The 24,597-nt window shown below is 40.0% G+C and overlaps 1 protein-coding gene across 9 annotated transcripts in view; it reads left to right on the forward strand.

Moving 5' to 3' along the window:
* The window catches only part of esrrga (estrogen-related receptor gamma a), a 263,653-nt gene that overhangs the window by 185,084 nt on the left and 53,972 nt on the right, over positions 1-24,597 (forward strand). For 6 of the 9 annotated variants that reach the window (XM_016674828.1, XM_016674825.1, XM_016674823.1 and 3 more), the window contains one exon: positions 16,027-16,185. In XM_016674828.1, the coding sequence (XP_016530314.1) occupies positions 16,027-16,185 (159 nt within the window). Of the gene's footprint in view, positions 1-6,390; positions 6,792-16,026; positions 16,186-24,597 lie in introns of those variants that run through there. The other 3 variants (XM_007559085.2, XM_007559086.2, XM_007559089.2) reach the window with 2 other exon arrangements.

Consider the following 24,597-nt stretch of genomic DNA (forward strand, 5'->3'; position numbering starts at 1 on the left):
TATTGAATCTGACTACACTTTTAAGCAGATTAGAACTCCTTTCCTTGACGTAGACCTGGTTTGAGAGTTTTCAATGACACTTAATGATGGAAGGAAACTGTCTTACCAGCAAATATTGCTATTCCAAACTGGTTGATTAAATAACTGGAGTAAAAACTGTGTCTTGTTGAACTTTATCACTTTCTCCTGTAGACTTACTTTTACTCCAAACACTTTGCTGCCTCTATGCTTCTTTATTATCCTTTTTCCCACTTCTTCTTGTCTGTGCAAACGCCGCCTCTTACCGTCTTTATTAGTAGTGGAATTATTCACTTGGCTTGCACCTCAGTTGAATAAATTGAGTGTTGTACTATTGGAGAGACAGGCGTTTTTTTTTTTGTTTTTTTTTTTTGGCAGGTATTCATTTATGTCTGGGGGTACATGTGTGTCGTGTTTATGTGTGTGTATTGTGTTAACAGAGAGACTGCATTGCGAGTCAAGTAATCCCAGTGGAATATCCCACTCATGTTCTGTTTGAGAGCGGCGTAATTAAAGGAGCGCACCTCTCCGAAGTCGCCCATTTCAATACAAAACGCTGCTTTAAACAGGCTCACTGGCTGCTGGGGAGATACACAATAGAAGCACACACAAACTCAGTTCTTTCTTGCCCAGGCAAAACTCATTCTGTGTATAATTACATCCCTGTTCTAATTTATGCCAGAGAATATATGAATACCAGAGGATGAGAAGGAGGAGGAAGGGGAACTAGATAGTAGAGTGGTAGCTGTCCAAATTAGAGAAAGTTTTAAGTAAAACAAAAATTGGTGAGATAATGTGTTATTCGTGTTCTGTTATTAGCAGACTAAACCTCTTTTTGTACCTGCTGAACACTTGTCCCCACGCAAATATTATTTTAACTGAGTTTTTTTGACATTTGAGCCCTTCTTATCCCCACATAAATGTGGGAGGTTCTCTCAGAAGGAGGATTAACCACTGCAGTTCCCTTCAAGTTGAAGGTGGGAGTCTGAGGTTTTACTTGGACCGACACGTCTGTTTCCTCACAACATGTGTTGCATTTAGTAGCATATCGTATACGGCCTGTGCCAGGAACATTAACATAGCTTCAGTGGAAACAACATGCATGCACAGACACACTAACGCACAACATGCATGCACAGACACACTAACGCACATTTTCAATGTTGACATCTATCATCTCTGCCCTGTCTGTCCCCATATGATGAGGTCACAACCTCAGTTGAGCCAAAAGCCTTTTCCTATAGCCTGACCCCATATGATGAGGTCACACCTTTCACTCTGCGATGAGGTGCAGTCCAGCCAACCTCCAGTCTGACCACTGACAGCAAGGTAAGCAGATATGACCTGCTGCACTTGTGTCCATTTGAGTATTTGATTGTATTAAGTGGTAAAAATATTCGTGCATTTTTTTTTTTTTTTACCAAATAGATTTGCTTCAAACTTTAAAATCAAAAGAGCTAAAACTTTCTAAAAGTATGCAGAGCAGTCCACTATGATGTTATAAATTTTTTGCAGAGGTTAATATTCTGTTTTTATAAATAGTAAAGTCACCTTCTCCATGACACCCTTTCTCACCCACTTTTTCTCATCTAAATATAAATGCTTTCCTTGTACTGTCTGTGTCTCTGATGAGCGCACGCGTAAGCTCACACCTCATTCCTCTCAGCTGCAAAACCTGCCTGACCTTTGTGACGGGCAACATGGCGCTCGGTTCCAATGAAATCGGTCACTGCGTGGACATGCGGCAACTTTATGCGCAAGTTAGATCTTCCAACTAACAGTACATGCGCAAACAAATAGTTACTGTGCTGTAGCAATACTCATTGGAATGAGGGGTGTGTGTGTGTGTGGTGTGATTACATAAGCTTCGGTGTGTTTCATGTGTGTGTGTCTCCTCATACCATGCTGCTGCTGCAAAGGTTACCCAAACAGAGTTTTGGTGACAGGTTCCAGAAAGCCCCCTAAACCCAGCAGCTTTTCCAAGCAGCTGGGGCTCTCTCCTTGGCCTTGATCAGCATCTATTTCCTGCCTGGAAGTGCCTTGATGCTCACACACACACACGCACACACACACACACACACACACACATACACACACATCTCATGTGTGCACACAGACATATTTTTCTAGCAGATTCTCAAAGAAATTAAAGTGAAGAACATTTTGGCATTTGGCTTGTTTGTTTGATGGAGCTGTATTTGCTTACTAGAAAGACACATCCAGAGCTACTGATCCAGCTGATCATGCTTATAATTTCAGGGCATCTAAATGTAAGAATAAGCCAATGTAGCTTTTCAAACCCCTTGATAAAAAGCCATATATTATGAAACCTTTCAACTTGGCAGATTACTTGATGGATTTTTGTCCGATCTGAGTGTTTGGAGCTAAGTTTATTTTAATATCTTATGATTGTTACGTTTAGGTCAAGTGTTCTGATAAGACATTATAAGCAATTAGTTTCAATGTAACTAATTGCTTATAATTAGTTACATTATAAGCAATGTAACTAATTATTACATTGCTTATAATGTAATAATTACATTATTACATTAATAATGTAATAATGTAATATAATACATTATTATGTATTATAATACATAATAATGTATTATTATTATAATAATAATACATTATTATTATGACAAATAATAATGTATTATTATTTGTCATAATAATACATTATTATGACAAATAATGTATGATTCTTATGAAAATATTTGAATTGTTCTGAAACTGCAAAAAAAAAAATCACTTTTACTGCTTAGTTTTTCAACAGTAGTGCAGATTTTACTTAATTTAACAATGATTAATAATTCATATTATTTAAGTTTGTAGAAGACAATGAAAATACTTTTTTTTTTTTTTTTTTTTACAAAGGCCGGCATTCAAGAGGACACCAAGACAAAATTAAGTTAAAGTAAGTAAGCATAAATTTGGATAACGGAAAGTTCTCACTGCTGTCAGTCAGTTCTTCTGTTAAATCTACATCTCACCTTTACCTCCCATCTTTAACCTGATCGTTCTCACTCCGTTTCTGATGCATTTGCTGCAAACAGCAATCCAAAAACTGAACTCGGTTTCTCCTGCGTCTCCTTTTTCTGTGTTTTAATTGTGTGTGTGGGTGTGTGTGTCAGAATTGCAATTTGTCGTTAAGACTTTTTGTTAATATAAAGATCAGTGGATGACTGAATTATATTTTACACTCATGATCACTCATACAGACTTAATTCAAAGGTTCCTTTGCTGGCTGTGTGTAAATGGACCAGAGTCCACAGCTCCCTCTGTTGGTGACTAGAGAAGTACAAGCAGAAGCTCTCTGTCTCTTCTGTTCCTCTCTGCATCCCTTGATAAAGGAAAGTAGGATATTGTGATTGTGAAATGCCATAGGCACACTTTTATCACAGGCAGGATAATAACAAAGTACTTATATTTAACATCAAAGTAATAACTTTATCTTATTGTGGTTGAATATGAATAAAACTTGGATCTGTTTATGACTGGCACATTTGTGTCACTGGGTCAGCGTTCCAAGTGGACACCTCATGAATTTGTTAAAGATCGTGTTGACCAGCAAAGACACCCAAATGCACACTCACACACACACACACACACACACACACCTGTATTGCTCTGAGTGAACTTGCCATGGCCTATTGAGCGCTGTGATTGATGTCGGTAAGAGTTGCAAAGGATAATTCTTCCATAGATGTCAACAGGCTGGCAGCGCAGGGTCAAAACTGGCAACCCACACAGACTCCTGCACACAATCACAGATAAAAGAGCAGAGTGGGATGTGAGTGACGTCGCAGTGCACGACTGAATTCATGCATGCAATTACTGGCTATGGGACAAACTGATGGGATCAGGTGAGATTTTACATTTTTAATTTCTGAAATGTTTTGAAAATGGTTAAGTTATTCAGAGGAATTCAAAGAAATTGCACTGATGTGACGCCTTTTGTTTTGTTTTTTTTTACGATTATGGGTTTGTGCTTAATCCGAGGAGGGTTTGTCTACTTTCAGAGGGAAGTGGCCTAAAGGGGTCACTGTCAACATGCTCTCAGATTCACAGGCAATCGATAGTCTAGGAGGAGGGGTGGGTGGGGGTCAGACAGGAGAATAAGAAGTAAGTGATATGGAAACAATGAGAACAGATTACTTCAAGACCCAGAAGATTTTTGACATTAGACATTTTTTTTTTTTTTTTTCTGTTGTAGCTCTGTTTATGATTTTCTGTGTGCAGTTGACATTTAGTATTTTGCTGTTATAATTAATTTAATATTTAACAGAATAAATCACCTTTTTAAATGATTGGTTCTTCTTGTGAAGCTCTGGCAGTTTTCTAATATTCACTTTAATCCATTTGAATAACCTGCAGCTAGATTGTTTCATATTTAACTGGTATGTTGATTACATTACTTTAGTGTTCAACTCCTAATCTATTTCCACAGACTCAAGAATGATAGATGTGTGTGTGTGTGTGTGTGTGTGTGTGTGTGTGTGTGTGTGTGTGTGTGTGTGTGTGGGATTCCCAGCACATGTGCTTTAGAGACAGAGGTTTCAGTAAAAGATTTGTTTGCACAGTGGTGGCGGCAGCATTGATTCACACTCATCTTTGTCGATGCTTATAAGCCTCTGGATACATCATAACTGTGAGTGTGTGTGTGAGTGTGCATGAGCCTCAGAGCGTCCATGAATGTGCTTGAATTCATCTCCCTCTGTCCACATGAAAAACAGAGTCTGTGTGCGTTTGTGGGTTGCTTCTCTTTTGCATGATCTCTGTTTCTAAAATAGTTCTATTGTGATTTAGTGCAAATAATCACTTGTAAACTGTGTTTGGGTTTGTTTCAGTGCAGCACATTGTTTTTTTGGGGGTTTTTTTTATGTCATAAATTTTGACTTTAAAGATGTTTGTGGGATGAAAACGGCACCTGACATCAGCTGACGTTAGAAATTAGACCTAGTAGATGCGTCAGAAATTTAAAATGATGTCAAATACATGGCATAAAAAAATACAGGAAAAGAGGTTGTTGTTCTTGTAGGTCCACAGCGCACACGCACACACACTTACACACACTTACACAAATATACCCACAAACATACTTCAAAGTAGAGATTGGTTTCAGGAAATGTTTTATTATCTGTTCTCTTCCAAATGTGCTAATTACAACCACTCCCTTTCATCTCTGCATCCCCCCTTGCCACCCTTCTGATTTTCTTCTTAGAATCTGGCTCTTTCCGGCACACACCTCCATTGCTTTTGTTGGAGAACCAGAGGGTTGGAAAAGTCGGAAAACTGGAAAACATTGGCTGAAAAGACCTGAAGTTTAAATGTGTACCGTTTTTCCTTTCCTTCTCTTCTTGCCTTTCCCCGTTCGCCTTTCCTCTGTCAGCAACCTGTTTTTACACTGACGGGCCGTGCACGGATTCTCCTGGAGTTTCCGTCTCGGTACATTCCAGCGTGTTCGCAGACAGTGGAAGGAAATGGCACGCTGGCGAGGAGATGTGTAGGGGTTTGACAGAAACAACAAGCAGCAGGGAGAACCTTGCCCCAATCATGCCCAAATCATTCCACAACAAAGGACAAGCACTGTGGAATTGCCATAATCTCGTATTTTACTGCTGAGCTGTGATGGGCTCCGCTGCGCTCTGCCTGTCTGTGTGCATTGGAAGTGTGACATGTTATTCAAGCTTTGGGTTTAGGGTCAAGCTTGCACTCGTTGCTTTGATCTAGCAATTTTTCTGGATTTGATTAGGTCAATTTTGTGTCCTGCAGCCAAGCAGACTCCAAACCATGTTTCCCACCAGAAAGACGTCTCCAGGCACGGTGTGGGGTGTATGAGAGCTTGAAAAATGCCTGCTTTAAAACTTTTTTTTAACAAAGTTTGAAAAAAGCAGAAGGTAAAGTTGTTTTACCTTCTGCTTTTTGTTGTAGACATGTAATGTTTTTGTGGGAGTTTAAACGCCAACATGGCCAAGTAATTGGAGCAGTACAGATCAGAGGGGAGAGATTTTTTAGAAGAAGTAGGTCTTACAGATGGGTTAAGAAAGAAAAATTAAAGGAAAGAGGGCAGGTTGTCTTTCTTTAAACCTTTCTCTCACCTGTTCTATTCCCTGTTTCCTTCTTTCCCGTTTTCTTTGCTGCGCTCTTTGTCCGATCCCTCCTTCTCCACCTGCCGCTCTCCCTCTTCGCTCAGCTTTGACCCCCCCCCCTCCTGTTTCTCCACCCCTTTCTCCACCCATCCCTGCAGCCATTGGTCAGCTGTCCACCAATCACAGCAGAACCAGGACCTGAGGGACTACATATGCAAAATCCTGCTTAATATTCATGAGCAGCTATCGGGGCTTTAAGTCGTTGATTAGGACAGCAGCACAGTTTTCTGTCCCGACTGCCCGGCTGGCTGCGTGTGCGTCTACAGCCCCCCTCTCCCCCAGCTCTCGCATGCACACAGCACACACGCGCTCCCTTGCATCTATACACACACGCAGAGCCGATCAGTGCAGCCAGCGCAGAGCCTGGTAATTGTATTGCTCCCTCCAAGTGGAAGGAAGGACTGAGAGTAAGAGAGAGAGAGAGGGAGAGGGAGAGAGAGAAAGTGGAAGATCAGAGAAAGAAGAAGAGAAAGAGGAAACATATCAAAACTTTGATATTTTTTTTAAACCTTTTTGCTGTTCTTCAGAGGAGGTTGATGTGACAATGTCCCGGTATCGCTGATGGAGTCGGTAGGACACCCTTTATCCGAGTGTTTTTTAATGCACTCTGAACAAGAGTAGGTAAATTTTACCTTTTAATCTTACCTTTCTTTGCATTAACCAACTTGTCATCTTCACTGTCTTCCACTGTGAGTGGCTGCATGTGTGTTGGTATGCCGGAATGCAGTGAAGGTGGCCGGCGCCGTGTCAAGGTTGTTTCTGCTGTCAGGTAGCATGTGATCCCTGCTCCAGTGTGTGTGTGTGTGCGTGTGTGTGTGTGTAAGTGAGTGAGTTCGTGTGCATCTGTGTGATGTTGCAGTATCCGGACAGCAGTTCTTATTCTGTTTGTTTGGAGAGCCTAATTTCTGTGACCTGAAAGCAACACCCACCTGGACACACACACACACACGCACACACACACACGAAGAGTAAAGACTTTATTCTTTACTTTACCTTCTCCGTCTTCAGGAGATTTTTACTTTCAGTTGGATTGTACTCAGAGCCAAACACCAAGTGGGTTCGGACCATTGTGTTGAGCATGCTCACCCGAGCAGACAGTCAGTGAGGTATCAGGGCACCGGGGTTACAGGCGGACCGTGGAGCAGAGCGGCCCATAAGAATGGGGAGAGGAGGAAAAAGAGAGGGGGAAAGCTGCGCTCTTAAATGCCAGAGGAGGTTGAATTTCAGACGGGCAGCTCAGCGTGTGGCCCCGCACAGAATTTAGAGACAGTCACACACTCGCTCACACACACGCGGTGACTGGAGTTCAGCTGCTCCTTTAGCTGACACTTTGCTCTTTTAGGTGTAAATAAAAGGCTGATCAGAATGCAGATTGTCTGATTGCGCTAGCAGACACCAGCTTGTGCTCTTTCTTCTTTTGAGTGTTTTTGGCAATATATATATTTTTTACTTAAAGATATTGCATTTGAAAACAAAAATATTAAGTAATTTTAGTTGTTTTCATGTTTCTTTTTTCTTTCCAGCATAAAAAGATAAAGCAATTTTGAAACTATGCACTGAAGTACAAGCCAGTGAAAATCACTCACCTTCTAAATGAATTTAAGCTGCATTACAAGGGATAACAAAGTTGTGGGATGAGTTTGTTTTAGTTCTGGCTTTAAAGTAAATGGGTTTAATGAAATGGATGAGAGAAAGTCTGGAGCAGAGATATGAAAGCAAACAATCAAAAGATGTTTTACTGGTGTTTCTCAAACACATATTACCAAACACTGAAAGGAAAGTGGGCAGTTTTTATATTTTAATCTCTCTTCTTTGTGTTTGTGTGTGTGCGTGTGTGTGTGTCTATTGGACCATCTTAGGTGCACGACGTGTCGAATGATCAGAGACCAAAGACAGAAATGAGCAGAATCAAATGAAACTTTCCCTCTACTATTGAGCAAACCCTTGTTTGCTATTGTAAAAATTGGCGTTTTAAACCATATGTATTCTTTAATTTTGATCTTTGCAATTTATTTGTTCAGCATGTTAAAAAAAGACTAATAGTAACATGATATCATTGACTTTAATAGAAACTTCCAGTTATGATTCTAATACAGTTTTAGAGGTAAAGTAAAAAAAAAAAAATGCTTTAATGCTGATTTTAATTAATATCATTTGTAGTCAGTTGACTTGATGTCCAGAACAAACTCTGGCTCTAAGGTTGTTCCAGCTGCAGAGACACAACCCTGAGCGATGTGTCCGTTCAGCTCAGGTCTCCCTGCTCCACGCTGAGGTTTCAGCTGAAGAATCCACACCAGTCCCTGCTTTCCAAACTTTGAAATAGACCAGAAAACATTTTTTTTTTTGTCTTACCAGAATATTTACCTTTTGCATGGTTATATTTGTGCAGCAAGGTGTGTTGAGGAAAACGATTCTGAACACTCAAAAAGGAATCTCAACAAATTAACTTAAGTGGAATGAGTCTGATTTCACGTTTTATTATTATTATTTTTTTTTTGTTTTTTTTGTGACCTTTTTTTTCTGCATGTGCTCTGTTCCCTCTCGCGTATTTCAGAGGACCCTGTGGTCCAGTCACCCGTCTGTCCGCTCCTTCATCCTTCCATCGATCCATCTGTCCACCATTCTCTCTTCTCCACTCAGGCTTTGCCTCCTTTGCTTTGAGGCGCAGCTTTCCTAATTAAAATATTAAGGATAATGATGATCATACCAATAATAATAACAAGTACTGCTTAAGCTGTTAACATAATTACATTCCCCCCATGTCACCATATACATACAATTTGCATATGATTAAAATATTTTTTTTTCTCCTACCGTGACTTCTGTGAATTTTATGATTTTTTTTTTTTTGTTGTTGTTTTTTATTTTTTGTGAGTGCAAAGAGGGCAGACCTGTGGAGAGAACTGCACAGCGGCAAAGGTTTCCAGTGCGAATAAGAAGAAAAGCAAAACGTTGCACAGATTTCATTTAGAATTATTTATTAAGCAAAATGTTTCTGCACATTTATTTCAGTAAAATGAAATGAAAACAATTTTCTGGCAGAGGGTAAATTAATATTTTTCTTTTTTTATTGTAGATGATGAATTTTTCAATCTCATTAAAAAAGGAAATAATGATTTATCAAAAGTCAGACATGTCAGGCCATGCTCAATATTTTTTAACCCATGAAACTCGCTCAATGTTCCACTATAAGGAGAAAATAACTTTAACCAAATTTATAAAACATTAACAAATTTTCATGAAGAAATTTAAGCTTAAAGGCCAGACATCTCTCAAGTGCTGAGACAATTTATCTCCTTTTTTGTTGTATTAGTTCACAGTAAAGAAGAGACCAATTAATGTGAAGAGGAAAGTGCCGAGGTTTTCATGGAACCCTCTTTTCTTTTTCCACTTATATGTTTTTTGTTTCCAGGCCATGAGGAAAAAAGAAGCGATAGAGGCAGAGAGGTAAAGCTGGCTGCAGGAAGGGACAGGGCGGGGGGGGGAGGCAGGCAGACCAAAGAGAGATTGCGTAAATTAAAATCCTTTTAATCTCCTTATAAAATCATTTACTTAATTCATCTGTCAAAGCATGTCAATATGTGCTGCAATGATTTGCAGCCTGCGAGCGGAGCGCGTCTCTGTGTGTGTGAGCGGGTTTGCACACGTTTGCTTTTTTTTTTTTTTTTGCGCGAATTTATGACTGCCTACCCACAACTTGTGTGTGTGCTGGTGTGTGTGTTCCCTGTGTGTGTTCACGAGTGACCCAACGAGGCCAGCACGAGGAAGAGTTGTTCGTCTTTTTTTGTGTCTTTGTCGAATCCCATTGTCAATTTTTGCATTGTATAACCCCTTCATGCACAGACACACACACACACACGCACACACACACACACACACAAACGATTCCAGACTCTTAGCCAGGCTCAAGGTGGGCCTCTCTCTCCTCTGAAGACTCTGGGCATTCCAGTGGTAAATTTGTCCCGTAAAGAGCAAGATGGAATGAGAGAGACGGATAGAGCGAGAGGTGCGAAGTGAGGGGGGCCGGGGGTTTGCTTTTGTCTGACACCAGCACTCAGGAGGTCCAACGGACACACATGTATGCATGAGCGCACACATGTCCACAGAAACACAAACTCTCACACACACACGCAGCGGAAAGCACCTTCTTCTGAAGGTTTTGCAGATAAAACATGAACACGTATGGGCCTTGCTGCATCAATAATTAAATGAAACACACCTGCAACCACTGGTTTTAATTTATCTATAAAAAAAAATAAAGCAGAATAAATTGAAGGGAATGACGGGAATTTCTCCGATTCATATGCAATCCATCATTGCTCGGAGTGTGTGAGAGTATGCCACGGGTCAGTGCAGGCCTTTATGTGTTGAAAGAGCGGTAAGAGAGACTTTACCAGCTGTGACACACACGGACACACACATATATATACACTGCAATTAGCTTGTACGCCGCACTGGCTGTGAAGCAATGTGTGTGTGTTTGTGTGATTGAATGCCAAAGTGCTGATTGAGAAGAGACAGAGAGAGATGGCACAAGGCGATGCAGCTCATCTTTTCCTCCCCACCCACCCCCTACCCTTTTCTCTGCTGCGCTCATCCGCTTATTCCCCGCGTTCCATCATCCATACATTCCCGTCATCCATATATCAAAATGTGCATTCAATTATTATTCCTATTATGATGATCTATCAAATCATTTATGCTCCCTCTAAGAATTACTCATCACACAGCCGCTCCTGACTTTTGTCTCATCCAAGTGAGAGGTTAGAAAATCACCTCTTTTGGACACGTTGATGTGAGGCAGATTTTCCTGTGCAGCTTTAAGCTTTTATTTGTAAAAGAAAGGGAATAAAGTAACCTTGATTTCTGTGACATTATGTTTTATGCATAATTTCAGCAGATCAGTTGTATTAACTGTTGAGCGGACTGTTTTAAGCATTTGTGCGTGTGAAGTCATTGTGCTGTGTTGAAAGCTTCCAAAGCTCTTAAGCACTGCTAATACAAGGCGACAGCGAAGACTTGGCTACAATAGAGAAGGTTCAGATGGAAAGAAGGTGTGCATATCCGTGTGTGTGTGCGTGTGTGTTAAAGTGTGTTTCTGCATTGAGCAGGTTCAGGTGTCCTGTCTTTCTTTTTTCACTTTTTCCTTTTTGTGCGGTTTGTGGGAAGAGCCTATAGATTGCCTGTTTGAGAAGTCGTCCTTTTTTTTTCTTTTTACGTGCTCAAGCTGAGAGTCTGATTAAATTGTCATTTTTCGACACAGTGTAAGAGGTTCAAAAAGACAAAAAAAAAAAAAGAATGATAGAGTGGAACAGGAAAGAGATGGAAACAAGGGAAAGAAATGAATATTGAGGAAAAGAAATGAATGACCATGCCGCCTTTCGGCTGACAGTGAAATATTCCTCTTCTCATTCAGCCATCATGCTTCATGTGTGTGCCTGATGGGGAGAGAATGACAGACCGTCCCACCGTCCCACCACCAGCTTTAGGTTGTTGTTTTTTTTTTCCTTTCTCTACATTTTTCTTCTTCCTTATGCTCACATGTGGACCTGGCATTACTTTTAAGTTTTTACTTCAGTAATTGTAACTTCTGAATAAATCCTTCCATTGAATGAGTGCATCTGATATCATGTATGCACTTCCATTTTTTTTTACACTTTCAAACATACTGGTGTTTTAGATCACAAACTCCCCTTAAACAGACAATAATAAATTCAAATAATAAACTTTGTGCCTCTAGCTACAAAACAGGACTTACGTTTTTCAGAAAAAATATTTAACATTTTTTTCATCCTCAAACTGGAACTTTTTTTTTTTTTTTAGATTTCTAAAGTTTTTTTTTCCTCTCTCTTAGTATTACTAAACCTAAACCAGCCGTGCAAATGTAAATCCATACGTATTACTAAAACTTTGTTCCAGTGTTGAGGGCACAACGCAGCTCTCTTTAACCTACCAAGATTAAATGTTATAATTTAAATAATTGTACTTGTTTGACTCAGGATTGGAGCTGTGAAGAAAAACTTCAAGGGACTGCAAACATGCTCTGTGTTGCTCTTTGCGCATGATTCTTAAAAAACACACAAGTCCTGGATGCATGGTGAATCTCTGAAGTGTTGCATATTACCATCTCTTTAGTAGTTTTTCAGCATTCCATTAGGCTTTATTTTACTCATGAACATATGAAAATGTGGAGATGCCTCCAACATTCTCATGCATGAATTCAAACATTTCAGTTCTCCTGTTTGAATTTACCTCTTGATGCGCCGTTTACTTACAACGCTACAGATATTATTAAAAACAGTGGGGAAAATGCTGAGGAAGTTTATGCTTAAAAAACGTGCAGCTTGACACAGAGTAAATATTTGGTAAAGCTCTTCAGATGGCGAAAATATTTAAACATAAATATATATAAGTACACAATTAAGCCAATAAAAAAGGCGAAACAGTTCTTGCCCTGAGGAGTTGCATTCCTTTGCGCAGCTGATCCGCTCTTTTCCTCACCCCTGCTGATAAGTCATTTTTCCTTTATCTCTGTCTTCCTTCACGATTCCTCCCCACCGCCGCCACACGCGCACACTCTCCTCTTCTCCCTCTCCACACGCCCCTCCCTTGTGAAGCTGTCACCTTTCTGCACCCGCTCAGTCCCTATTAAGGCCGACAGCCCATCTGCCGCCTGCCCCGCTAACAGCTCCCGTCGCTAACGCTAACGTGCACACACACACATCCGCTCAGACACGCACACAAACACACACACACACACACACACACACAGTGCTTCATCCAACCCCACCTGCCCTGATGTGCCTGTGGTCACGCGCAGCGCAGCATTGACACACATTCAGAGCAGAATATGCTTATCCGCCCACTCATTTTAATGCGTCCAGGACACACAGTGAAGGGATTGCGTCCAGGACTTTACCTATCCCAGGTTTTTGTCCAGTTATGTGCTATAAATGATAAAGCATTTCTGCTATCAACAGAGGAGGTTGAAAAGAAACGCATTCCAGGGGCTACAATTTTACTAAGAAGGGCATAATTTGGCTCCTTTTTTTATTTACCTGAACATGTTTTTTTTTTGTTTTTTTTTCGCTCTTTAATTGAGCTCAGGAGATCTACTGAATCCGTTTGTTCCCTTCTACTGCGATCAGGCAACTGACTTTGTCACATATTCTCTAGGTTTAGGCTTTCTAAACAGTCCAAATTAGTTCAAAAAGCATTTTTGAGCACATTTAGCAACGCGCATTCTGGACGTGCCTGTAAGACCTCGGGCTGGAGGGGTAATTAGGTGGGGCAGCTCTGCGTGCACGTGTGTGTGCGGTGTGGCATTTGCTCCCTTCAGGGATATATGTGTGTTGCATTAGTAAGACTGGTAACTGTCTCATCAATCACTGCATCACCATGTCTCTCTCTCTCACACACACACACACACACACGCACACACGCACATGCATGCACGCACCGACGCACAGAAACCTTGTTGTGGTCATTCTGTTCACAGATGGACCAGCAACACATGACTGAGTCACTGAGCATCAGAAAGACACCCTCAATCTCCCTACCTCCCAACTTTAACTCGCATACACACGCTGTGTGTGTGTGTGTGCGTGTGTGTTTGGGCTGTGTACGCACACTTATAGGCACATGAAATAGGTAAGGAAGATTCACAAAGGTTAATACTATGTTTCATTCCCTTTTTTTTTTTACTTTACATTCAAAATAATGCACACTTTAATTTTAGAGGTAATTACATCTGAATTATGGGCTGAATTTCAAATATTAATTATGTTTAATTAATGAAAAATCAAGGATTATCTAATTATTTTTGCAATAACTAGTGAAGCACTGAATTACAAGTCTTTTAGTAATCCACAGCAGGTTTAGGTTAATTCAAAAAAAATTATCGGGGTAAAAATATTTTGTAACAGTGACTTATCTCAGAACATTGTAAACATAGGATTTCTTTTGAACACAGCATGTCTATATTTGCAGTAATTTTGGTATGAAAATTACTTTCTTTTATCTTCTTAATCCTCTTTTTTTAACTTTATACTGGCTTAAAGGATAAACTGGTCTCTTCACAGTTATTATGAGACAGAGAAAGGGCATTCAGACTGAATCTATCGTGTGCCTTTTGATACTCAAAATACTTCAGTTTGGTTATACCAGGATACAGTCAAAAAAAAAAAACTGCAGTATTAAGTGTTGCCTGTCTATATAGCATTGTGACACCACAACCAAAGCCAATAAGCGACTCTAGCAGCAGTGGCAGCAGAAAGATATTGATTTCTCCTATTCACCAGAGTGGAACTAAAACCTACATATTACACAGCCTGGCCTCTTCCTCGCACCCCACCAATGCTGCTCTGTGGGTGGATGGAGCAGTAGCTGTCAGGCGTGTCATTGGTCTGCCTACCTGTCTGTCTACAACAAGTGTCAACATCCCACAACCAAACACACAATTGAACATATCTGCGTAGCAGAGGTTTAAAAGGAAATCAGATGTGCCAGCAGGACTGTTTTTGTTCTATATGTGGGTATCAGAACGAGTAAGCTGTTACAAAAACAATAGTCAAAACTGTCGAACCGAGACAAACGTTATGGGTAGATATCAATGTTTCCAGCATTCTTTATGCACCTTGAAATACTTTTTGTTTTAGCATAGAGATGCAAAAGAAAAAGAAATTAGTTATTATCCATTACCTTGATATAAAATGGATATGTCTCATCAGCGTGTAGCAAGTGAAGAGTATACAAAAAAAATCTAAAATAAAGCACATACTGAAAATAAAGACCATGCATTGCAAATTCACATCACCAAATGGATGCATTTTTAAAAATATTTTATTAATCCATCCATATTTTAACAACTAGAACCTAAAAAGCAGCATTTCTTGATATGCATGATGGAAAAACACATTTTCATTCGTTTATCAATAAAAAAAAATAGTAGCAGTTAAAAAGTTTTCTAATTTTCCTAAAAACATTGTAGACCAACTTTCTGTGCCAATACTTTTAGAATCTCTGTTAGGAATGAAGTATGTTAACAAAAGACATATTTGTCCCCTTTATCAACATTTACCAAAGGAAACCTCCTCGTAATACTCATATTATCGGATTTTTTTCCCATAAAATTTTTGATTCTACTGCAGAAGTTCTTCATCTCTTGTTTGACTGATGGGTGGCAGTCCCTCCTCTTGTACTTTTTAAATGTCCCTTCTCTCATTCTGAAAGCATTGTCAAAAGCTAAGAAACTAGTAAATATCCTCTGACACCAGACTCAGCTGGATAGTGCAACTGTTAACATTCAATGATGCATATACGCACCGACTGATCTGTCTGATTGAAATGTGTTAACACAACAAGACAAAAGTCTCTACTGGTTTAAAATTACAGCCTGTCCTCTCCGCAGCTCTCTGAAGGCATCTGCCTGTTGGCCCAGCATGTCAACGTGTGTGTCAGTTGTGTTGTTCTGTGTGTGCGTGTGAGCCTTTTCTTTTTGTGTCTTGCCGCTCTACGTCCAAACTGTGCTGAGCGGTTTCACACTGAGGCCAAACAAATAAGCAGAATTAGCATGTGGGAAGTGATTGTCTGCATGTTGTGTCTATTAAATACATTTCACCCTCATCCATTTATTGTACTGCTGTCCTTGCATGTTAAGATTTCTCAGCTGAGAATAACTGACTGTGAAAAATACTTTGTACAGTATTTGAATATATTAACAGATTTTTGTCAAGGAATGAAACGGAGAACAGATTCACCTTTCCTCCTGGCATATTTCTGTGTTTTCTGCTCTGCCTTGGCTGCTTTTTCACTGCCATCATTCTCTTTCCCCTCCCTGGTATTTCCCACTGCTCAGAATGAACTTATCGAAGGGGCCATTGGTGAACAGCAGCAGCGAAGAAAACTCCAAGTCAACATATGTTAAATGTGGCGCTGGCGCCTGGAGGATGCACCAGAGCTACGATTCACTAGAAGCCAACCACATGAGAGACGCACATGCCCTCTACAACCCCAGGTAAGACAGCATTACAAACGACACGGGTGATGTCGAATCAATGAGCCTGTCCTGGTTAAGTTTTAAGCTAAGGTCACATTCTGTAGCTTACGTAAGAGGGAAAAGAAAAAGCAGGCGCACTGATGTCGTAGTGAGAAAAGTAAAGCCTTTCAGTTACAGAAATTACCGGACATTCTGGGCACGGATATGTTTCTGTTAATAATACCTCCTTAACCGTGTACCTGTGATGCAACGCCAGCAGTTTACAGAAGCTTTGAATCGTAGGAGGGGAATTTTTTTTTTTTCCTCCAGTGCCGTTATCCTTTTGTTGCTGTAAGCAACTTTTATCAAGCGTATCTGAGGTGTATTTTTAGAAATCTAACTGTAAATAAAGCTGCTTGTTTCATGTTAAAACACAGGAAACAGGTGATGTATGAAATAAAGGCTGACATTCTCTTTCTTCATTCTCGAAGTTACCGTCTGCCAATTTTTTTTTTTTGTAATCAGTCTTTTAAAAATGTTGTATTTCTGTGGATAAGAAATGGGGATATATGCCCAGAGTTTGAAACTGTAATAGTAAGTATAAGTTTTCCTTTTCATTCCAGTGAATATGTTGTAATATATCATCTTAAACTACATGAAAGCATCTGAATGTTCAGTATTTTCTGTATTTCTGTTGAATGTTGTTTTTTTCTGATAGATTTAGTTTTTATAAACTTTATGCATACCCTCCTCTGAAAATAAGATGTTAGCTGTAAAAGAAGATGTTTCATTTTTGTATTTAAAAAGCCTTTGCTGTATGGTCTTTTGTGATTATCTGACTGAGTTTGTAGTCATTTATAAAACTGGTATTAAATTTTGAACAGCCTATTAGAACACAATTGATTAGCTCATTGTTAGGCTTTCACAAAGCTTTCTAATGTTAAGTGTGTGTGTGCTCGTGTGTGTGTGTGTGTGTGTGTATATTACAGTGTGTACCACAGACTGGAAAGTCTTAGTTCAATAGGATTTTAGGGTTAGTCTGGGTCAAGCCAATTACAGGTCTGGCAAGCCATTCTCACGCCGACCCTTGGCCAATCAGAATGGCATTGGTGTGTTTCAGTGTATGTATGCGTGTGGTATGCAGTGGGGGCGAGAGCGGCAAGGTTTTGCCCCAGGGGTCACATGCCTTATTTACCCATTCATAGGCAAATTTGACTCCACACTGTGGTTTGGTTGTAGGTTGTTACAAATTATAACCAAATATGCATAAAACTTTGGGATGATGGTTTTATTTAAACTGTTTGGATTAATGAGTCAAGTTTTAGTTTTAGACTCAAAGTGTTTTGGTCATAAATATAGAAAAAAAAAAAAGTTTGTTTGTTTATCTAAGTACAGATGGAAAGACACACATGCAGCATAATATCGCCTGAGTACTTCCACAGGATATCCAACATCCAACTGTGCTGATGCGATTTGGTCACAATCATACACTCACTTTCTTAAACACACAAAGACACATACGCATGCATGCACACAAGCTCTGAAACATACAGCTGTGGTGATAAATTCTTCCACATTTACTTATTAAATAAACTATGGTAAAAGTCAGAAGTGCTTAATTTATTTCAAATTTGATTTATTTTTTTTCTAGTTAATTGAACTACTCGATGCAGAATAGAATTAAATTAAACAAGAAAAAAACAGAATTACTTTGTGAAAAATGTCTCAGGCCTAACTTAAACTGTTTTTCTCCTTTTATTTGCCATTTCTCTGGGTGGCAACAATATTATACCCTTTTTTTTTATATTTAGGCCATCAAGCCATGGGAATGTGATTAATGTCAACCAGCTCCTGCGTGCATGAACACACACACACACACACACACTCGCACACACACGCACACACACACTCCCTTTCTCTCCCGCATACAAACACAGAGGCACACAACACATCATTGTATACTGAGCCCAATGTAATCATAATGATAAAGCAGATTGCCTTAACACACAGATGGGCCTCCCAACAGCTTGTGTGTATGTGTTTGCGAGTCTGCGTGTGTGTGTTAGTGTAGACAACACTGATTGGATTGCAGATTTATAGAAGAGGATTACTGCAGAAGCAGTGCGAGAACGAGAGAGAGAGAAAGAGGGAGATGGTTTCAGACACTCACCTCTCATTAACTTCCACCCCCCTTCACCTCAGCTCCCCTTATTCTCAATTATGGGCGAACGCTCGCATATGCACACTTATAGCTACACATATTTAGGATCGAATACAAATGCAATGCTTTGCGTTACCAATGCAGTGTAATCATTGTAATCATTAAAGCAGTTTTAAAGTATTTACAGGTTTTTTAAATTGTATTCATAGAATATGAATTGTGCTGGAAAAGTTTAGAACATTAAAATGATTGAGAAATAAAATGGCAAATACATTCTTCTTATATTGATTTGAAGTGATCTAAGCAAACATGATGCACAAGTTGAATTGGGATGACAGGAAGATGTTGATGACCTGTGCAAATGGGCAAAATATCTTTAAGGTAGATCAACCTGAGCTCTGTGGAAAAGAGATGAGGGGAATAAGGATTTTTATTTTATTTTATTTTATTCTATTTTATTTTTTTGAGGGGGCTAAAACTGGAAAAAAAAAAATTAAAAAAACAACATGGTGGGAAAAAGACAGCAAAGAATTCAGGCAGAGATAGACGGGGCAACAGAGATGGGCAGAGACAGTGGGCAATCCAGCAAACCTGATTATGACTGGATGTGAATTAGATTCCCTAACAGATGGTCCAGGAGCGAGGCTGTAAGGTGCATGAGCCAGGAGTGAGGGGAGGGGAAGGCAGAGGAAGGAGGCCGTGGGGGAAAGATAGGCAAAACCAGGCGAGTAAGCTGAAGAGACAAGTGTCAACTGCAGCTTGTGGCAGGGTGAAAGTGTGCAACTGTAAAATGTGGACATTGCCACTAGTCTTGAACTAGTTTCCACAATATTAACGAACGTGTGTTTGTGATATTAGATTTACTACAAGTGATTTACTCTGCCGATTGCTGCTTCTGGAGGATGACGTATTAATATAAATACTGATCTGATCTCTGCAAATATATATACACTTAACACATAGAAGAAAGTCACAGAAAACATTAAATTAGATTTTCTAGTTTTTACAGCCATTCTTTGTAGAATATTGTACAGAAAATTGAGAGGTAAAGGCCCAGAGCTGCCTGTTTAGGATGGATTTCTTCCATTTTTCCAGCTGCTGTACATTATTCTGCTACTCCTCCTCTTACCGTGATGGATAGGTGTAAATCATCACAGTCCTGTAGTGACAGCCCAATTTCCCCAAATCTGATCTGCTTAAAGAATGCAGCTTTGACGCTCCATTCACTCGCGCACCCTTTCCTTCCCTCTTGTCTCTCCCACTCTTCTCTCCAACATTTTTTTCTTGTTATATTCCACTTTTTCCTCCTCGTTCTCTATGATCAAATCCCGTTTTACTTCACACACTTTCTCCTCCTTTCTTTATCTTTTTCCCGTCGTGGCATTGCACTCTTTTCCCATTTCCTCCTCGTCTCCTTTTCTCTTCCTTACCCTTCTCCCCTCTATTTCCTCCTCCCATGTCACATTTGAAAGCCCTGCCATATTTACTAGAGTGAAAATCCTCTTTCACCATCTGCTTAATAACATGTGCTTTTAATCCGATGGAGGGATATTTTGTTCTTAAATACTTTATTATTTTATTTCCCCACAGTTTCATTGGATGTGGCACCTTGCCCAGGTTGCCGTCTTTCTCTGCATAAGAGGAAGAAGTGGGAGAAGTAAACAATTTATCCTGGACAAAATGATGAGTTTGTGTATGTGTCCTTTTATGTGTGCTTACAACAACAGCGTCTGAATTTTTTGAGTGATAACAGTTTTCAGCCACGCAATTACGCACAACCTTCGTCAATGACCTTTCTTTTATGAAGGGGTGAGCTCAACCTTTATATCCCTGATATCACTTCACAACCAGATCCCACCAGAATCGTATAAATAAGCCGCATCAATTTGTATCTGTTGTAGTTATATAAATTTTGCATATAATTTCAACAAATATAATATGAATTTGTGATTGCATCTTTCCTTTAAAAGAATGATTTGTGGCTGGCTACATCCAGCATCTTCTATAAAGGTTTACATAACAGGAGGATGCCTGAAGTAATTTAATTGATTTTCGCTCAGCAGTCTCTCCAGTAAAATGCTGGAGGTCACTGCAAGTACAGAGTATGCAATTTAGATGGCTCAAGTGTTGAAGCACAGCTGGTTTACATTATCATATGTATTTATTTGGCAAATAAACATTTGAATATAAATCCCAGATTCCCTTCTGTTGAGCCACGTTGCTGCACTTCCGATGGAGTGGAGCTGCTCTGTTTTTTTTTTTTTAATTTTTGTTTTATTTGAAGGACTGTTCGCACACCAGACAACCACCACAATGACACGAAACAGATAAAGGAGACAGAGAGAGAGAAAGAGAGGGAAGGAAAAAGAGACACTGTGACAAAGTTAGTGCCTGGCAGCAGCACACTTATCAGCAACTGCTCTGCAAGAAAATGACCTAAATCATCAAGATTCCCATCGGAAACGCATGCATGCACGCACACACACACGCAGACTCGCAAACACACGCGCGCAGGTAGCCTCACGCTTTAGCCCGCAACGTCTTCATCGTATTATCTTTTTACTTCAATAACAACTCTAATACAGGTAGATATTCAAATATAAATAATCTATTATGCAGATGACACAAGCACTTGAGAGAAAAACAGGAATAGTGTTTTGAAATGGGTTTTCAACAGTGACTTATAGAAATCAGTTGCCACCAGACACAAAATGATATCCCAAAATGTGACGGGTACAAGTCTCCCCGGAAGTGTTTTGAGACATTTACAGATTCTGAAAGTGTGGATTCTTAGCGTTCTGATAATGCCAAACACATAGAAATACAAAAAATGAAGATATGGGCCCTGAATCCTGGCACTTAGTTAGAAAACAGGCCTCCAAGTCTGACCTCTTCCCTGATGAACTACCTGGGGATGTTAACAAAGGCTATTCATTTACATTGCTTTGCGCACCATTGCTCACCTGCCTGGTCACCATCATAGCACACTCAGCGTCCAGCAGTGCAGACCCAGGCCGGGTCAGTGGCATTGTCCTTGCTTCAATGACAGACCACAGCGTAGCATCTGTAAGTGTGCTATGAACAGCAGTGCCTATTAAATCCATCATGTCGTTCTGCAAGTTTTGAATACACTTCAAAACTCAATGTATCATAATCATATTCTAAAAACAATAAAAGTCTTGAAACTCGCCCATGAGAAACTGAAAAGCATTCCTGCAGACATGAAGGCCTCTGATTATATAAGTTGTTCTGGTGTGTTTTCTTTCCAACTGTGTCTTTATGGTGGATTTTGTTGTCTCTGAAGTAAGGACTGTATTCAGTTGACTGAGATATACAGGATATACAATTATTCTCATGTCCTGCCACTTCCTTTCTGCTACTAAAGAAGCCATTCATGCGTTGAACACGCATTCCTCTGGGGGAATCCCAAGATATTCCCAGACCAGCCGAGAAACATGGTCATGTCGTTAGTCTGCCTCTGGGTTTCCCCGCAGTGAGACATACCTGGGACACCTTGAATACATTTCAAGGTGTTCTAGCCACCTTTTACTGGCTGCTCTCGATGTAGAGGAGCAGCAGCTCTACTCTGAATCCCTCTCAGATGACCGGGCTTCTTGCCCTTTCTAAGGCAGAGAGTTGACCCTGTGGCTACTAAAATTGATTTCCACAACACCTTCGCTGAGCCTAGAAATTCTGCCCATTCTGTCCATGAACAGAATCGTGACGAAGGGCAACCTTGGTGACACTGGAAAAATAAAATCTGACTTGCTGCCAGCAATGTGAACCAAGCTCTGACATGTATTGGAACCTGACGGACCATATCAAGGGGCTTGGTACCCTGTACTCCTGCAGTACGCCCTACAAGACTCCCCAAGGGATACGGTTTAATTCCTTCTCCAAGTCCACGAAAAACATCTAAACTGGTTGGGCGAACTCCCACACACCCTCCAGGACCCTTCTTAGGGTTTGGAGTTCCTCAGGCTAAAAAGGCCAGGTAGGACATAAAGCCCTGGGATCAGTGGAACAGTCAAAGCCTTCGACCACAATACAGTAGCAGTCTTTACAGGGGGTTAAAAAACACAAATGTCTTAATAGATGTTACCTAAATTTTTCCTTCATACCCCCTGTGCCCTCGCTGCAGTGTGTTTAAACTAACAGTATAAATCAGTGGAAGTCACTTTCTGAGGTCATTTCAGTTTTGTTGCATAAAGATTCACAGTCATTGTATTATGAGTTACAATTTGCACACACAACCCGACATACTATTGAAAACATAGAAATATAGTACTCAAACACATATGTTTCCTCCCAGTCTTTACAACCCTTCAGCCTATTGGGCAAAATGTGTTTTAGCCATTATCACATTGATTGTATGTAATCAGGGGTTTATTCTGCAACCAATGAAGTGAATTACAGGTTTCCTGCCCGACTAACACTGTTGCAATTGATCTGCTGCTCCCTGGTGTGTGTGTGTGTGTGTGTGTGTGTGCGTGTGTGTGTGTGTGTGTTAGGAGGGTGTATGGTGGTCTTTGAGGAGGTGTAGATGCACCAGCAAGAAAGAGAGGCAATAATAGAGGCTGTTTGTATGTGAGAAGTAGAAATGTTGACAGCGAAGGATTGAGACCCAAAGAGAGGAGGAAGGGGAGGGAAGAAGAGAGCTCAGTAGGTGGGAGAGTGCTTTAGATTGACTGTCACAGTTGGGCTCTTTTTCTTCCCTTTGTATTCATTTTTGTTTCTGAAAACAACTATAATCACTGACTCACTGTGATTCTGTGCAGCGGAACAAAACCACATGCTCAAACTCACACCAATGATTCAGAGAATCAGAGCTCCAGTTCACCGCCCGTAAGTTGGTTAACCACAATAGTTAGTTTTTGAAAATGTTCCATGGAAGTACACATGAATTACAGTGCGGCTGCTCGCATTTATTTCAGCCGTCAGACAACAAGGAGGGAAATTCACTAAGGAACACAATCCACTGCATTTTCTGCCACAGACATAAAGATACAAACATGTCGTTCACCCATTTTTGCATCTGAAGTTGTTCTCTGTTTAGCCACAACCACAGCAGAATTCATAAGGGACAGAGAAAGATGTCTTACGTTGTTTTTACAATTATTTTAACAGAGAGATCCAGGTTCTGAACTGATGGGGAATTCCTTCTAATATTAAGAAAACATCCGACTGGGGGGGTTCACATCTGAAGGTTTTTCTCTGAGTTATAATTCACTCTACACACACACACACACACACCATGCAACTCCAACTGATTACGCTTTTTTTCCCCCTTATCCAGTTCCAAAATTACCACCAGCTTTCAGCAGATGAGATTTTTTCTGAACAATCTGTGTAAAGAAAATAGCTTTTGTCTTTGAGGATGTGACGTTTGAAAATGTGATGTTCTCTGAGTGTAATTCCTCTATAGGTATACATCCTTTAAATGCATATATCATTCTTCAGTAAAATGTGGGTGAACCACATCGGCACAGGAAGATTATAGGTTGTCAAAGAAGCATTTCAGAAGCAGATTTGCCTTTGTGCCTAGAATTAGACATTTAATTTTTTTATTTACGCATGCTCTCTTTCCAAAGAAGCTGACTAACAGTTAAGCAACTTTCCACACATCGTACTGTCACTGACACAGGACGACATAAAGCTGAAAAAAATAAACAGACGACGGCTAAATAGGTATTCAGTCCGTTGATGAAATCAGTGTGTTCACTTGACTATGGAGATGTAAACATGTCTTGTGTTTTTTTCCCTCCTTCTTCAGTTCTTTTAATTCAATGCATTTTTCTTCATGGTGCCTATGCTTCCCTTTATTTTCTTACACCCTGAGCATTGCTAGTATTATCTAGATAAAATTGTGTAAGGTCTTTTTCTTTTTTTTTTTCTTTTTGCTTATTGGACTGTGTGTTCTTATCAGCATTGAAAGCACAATGCTAGGTGTGATGGAAAGGTATTAACAGACCCGCTGTAGCTACACTGTCAGCACTTCTCCCCTCTCCGTATCAGCAGCCACCCTCCACGCTTTTTCTCTGTTTTACTCTCCTAATTTTTTCCCATAGGAAACTATTTAAAGGCAAATAAAATTGTGAGAATAGTTGGAGGCGTCGTTATCCTGCTGCACCTAGTGGCACTAAAGTTCATAAGGGAAGTTCCTGTTTAAATGTAATGGATTTATTTTTTCTTTTACAACAATTGCAACAGTACCCCTCTGCTGTAGATTATTTCTGCTACATCTAGTTAAATGTAAATATTGCTAACTAGATTTTGAAAAAAAACAATAA

This window comes from Poecilia formosa, unplaced genomic scaffold (assembly GCF_000485575.1).
Source record: "Poecilia formosa unplaced genomic scaffold, Poecilia_formosa-5.1.2 Scaffold102, whole genome shotgun sequence".
In the NCBI taxonomy this organism is placed as follows: Eukaryota; Metazoa; Chordata; class Actinopteri; order Cyprinodontiformes; family Poeciliidae; genus Poecilia; species Poecilia formosa.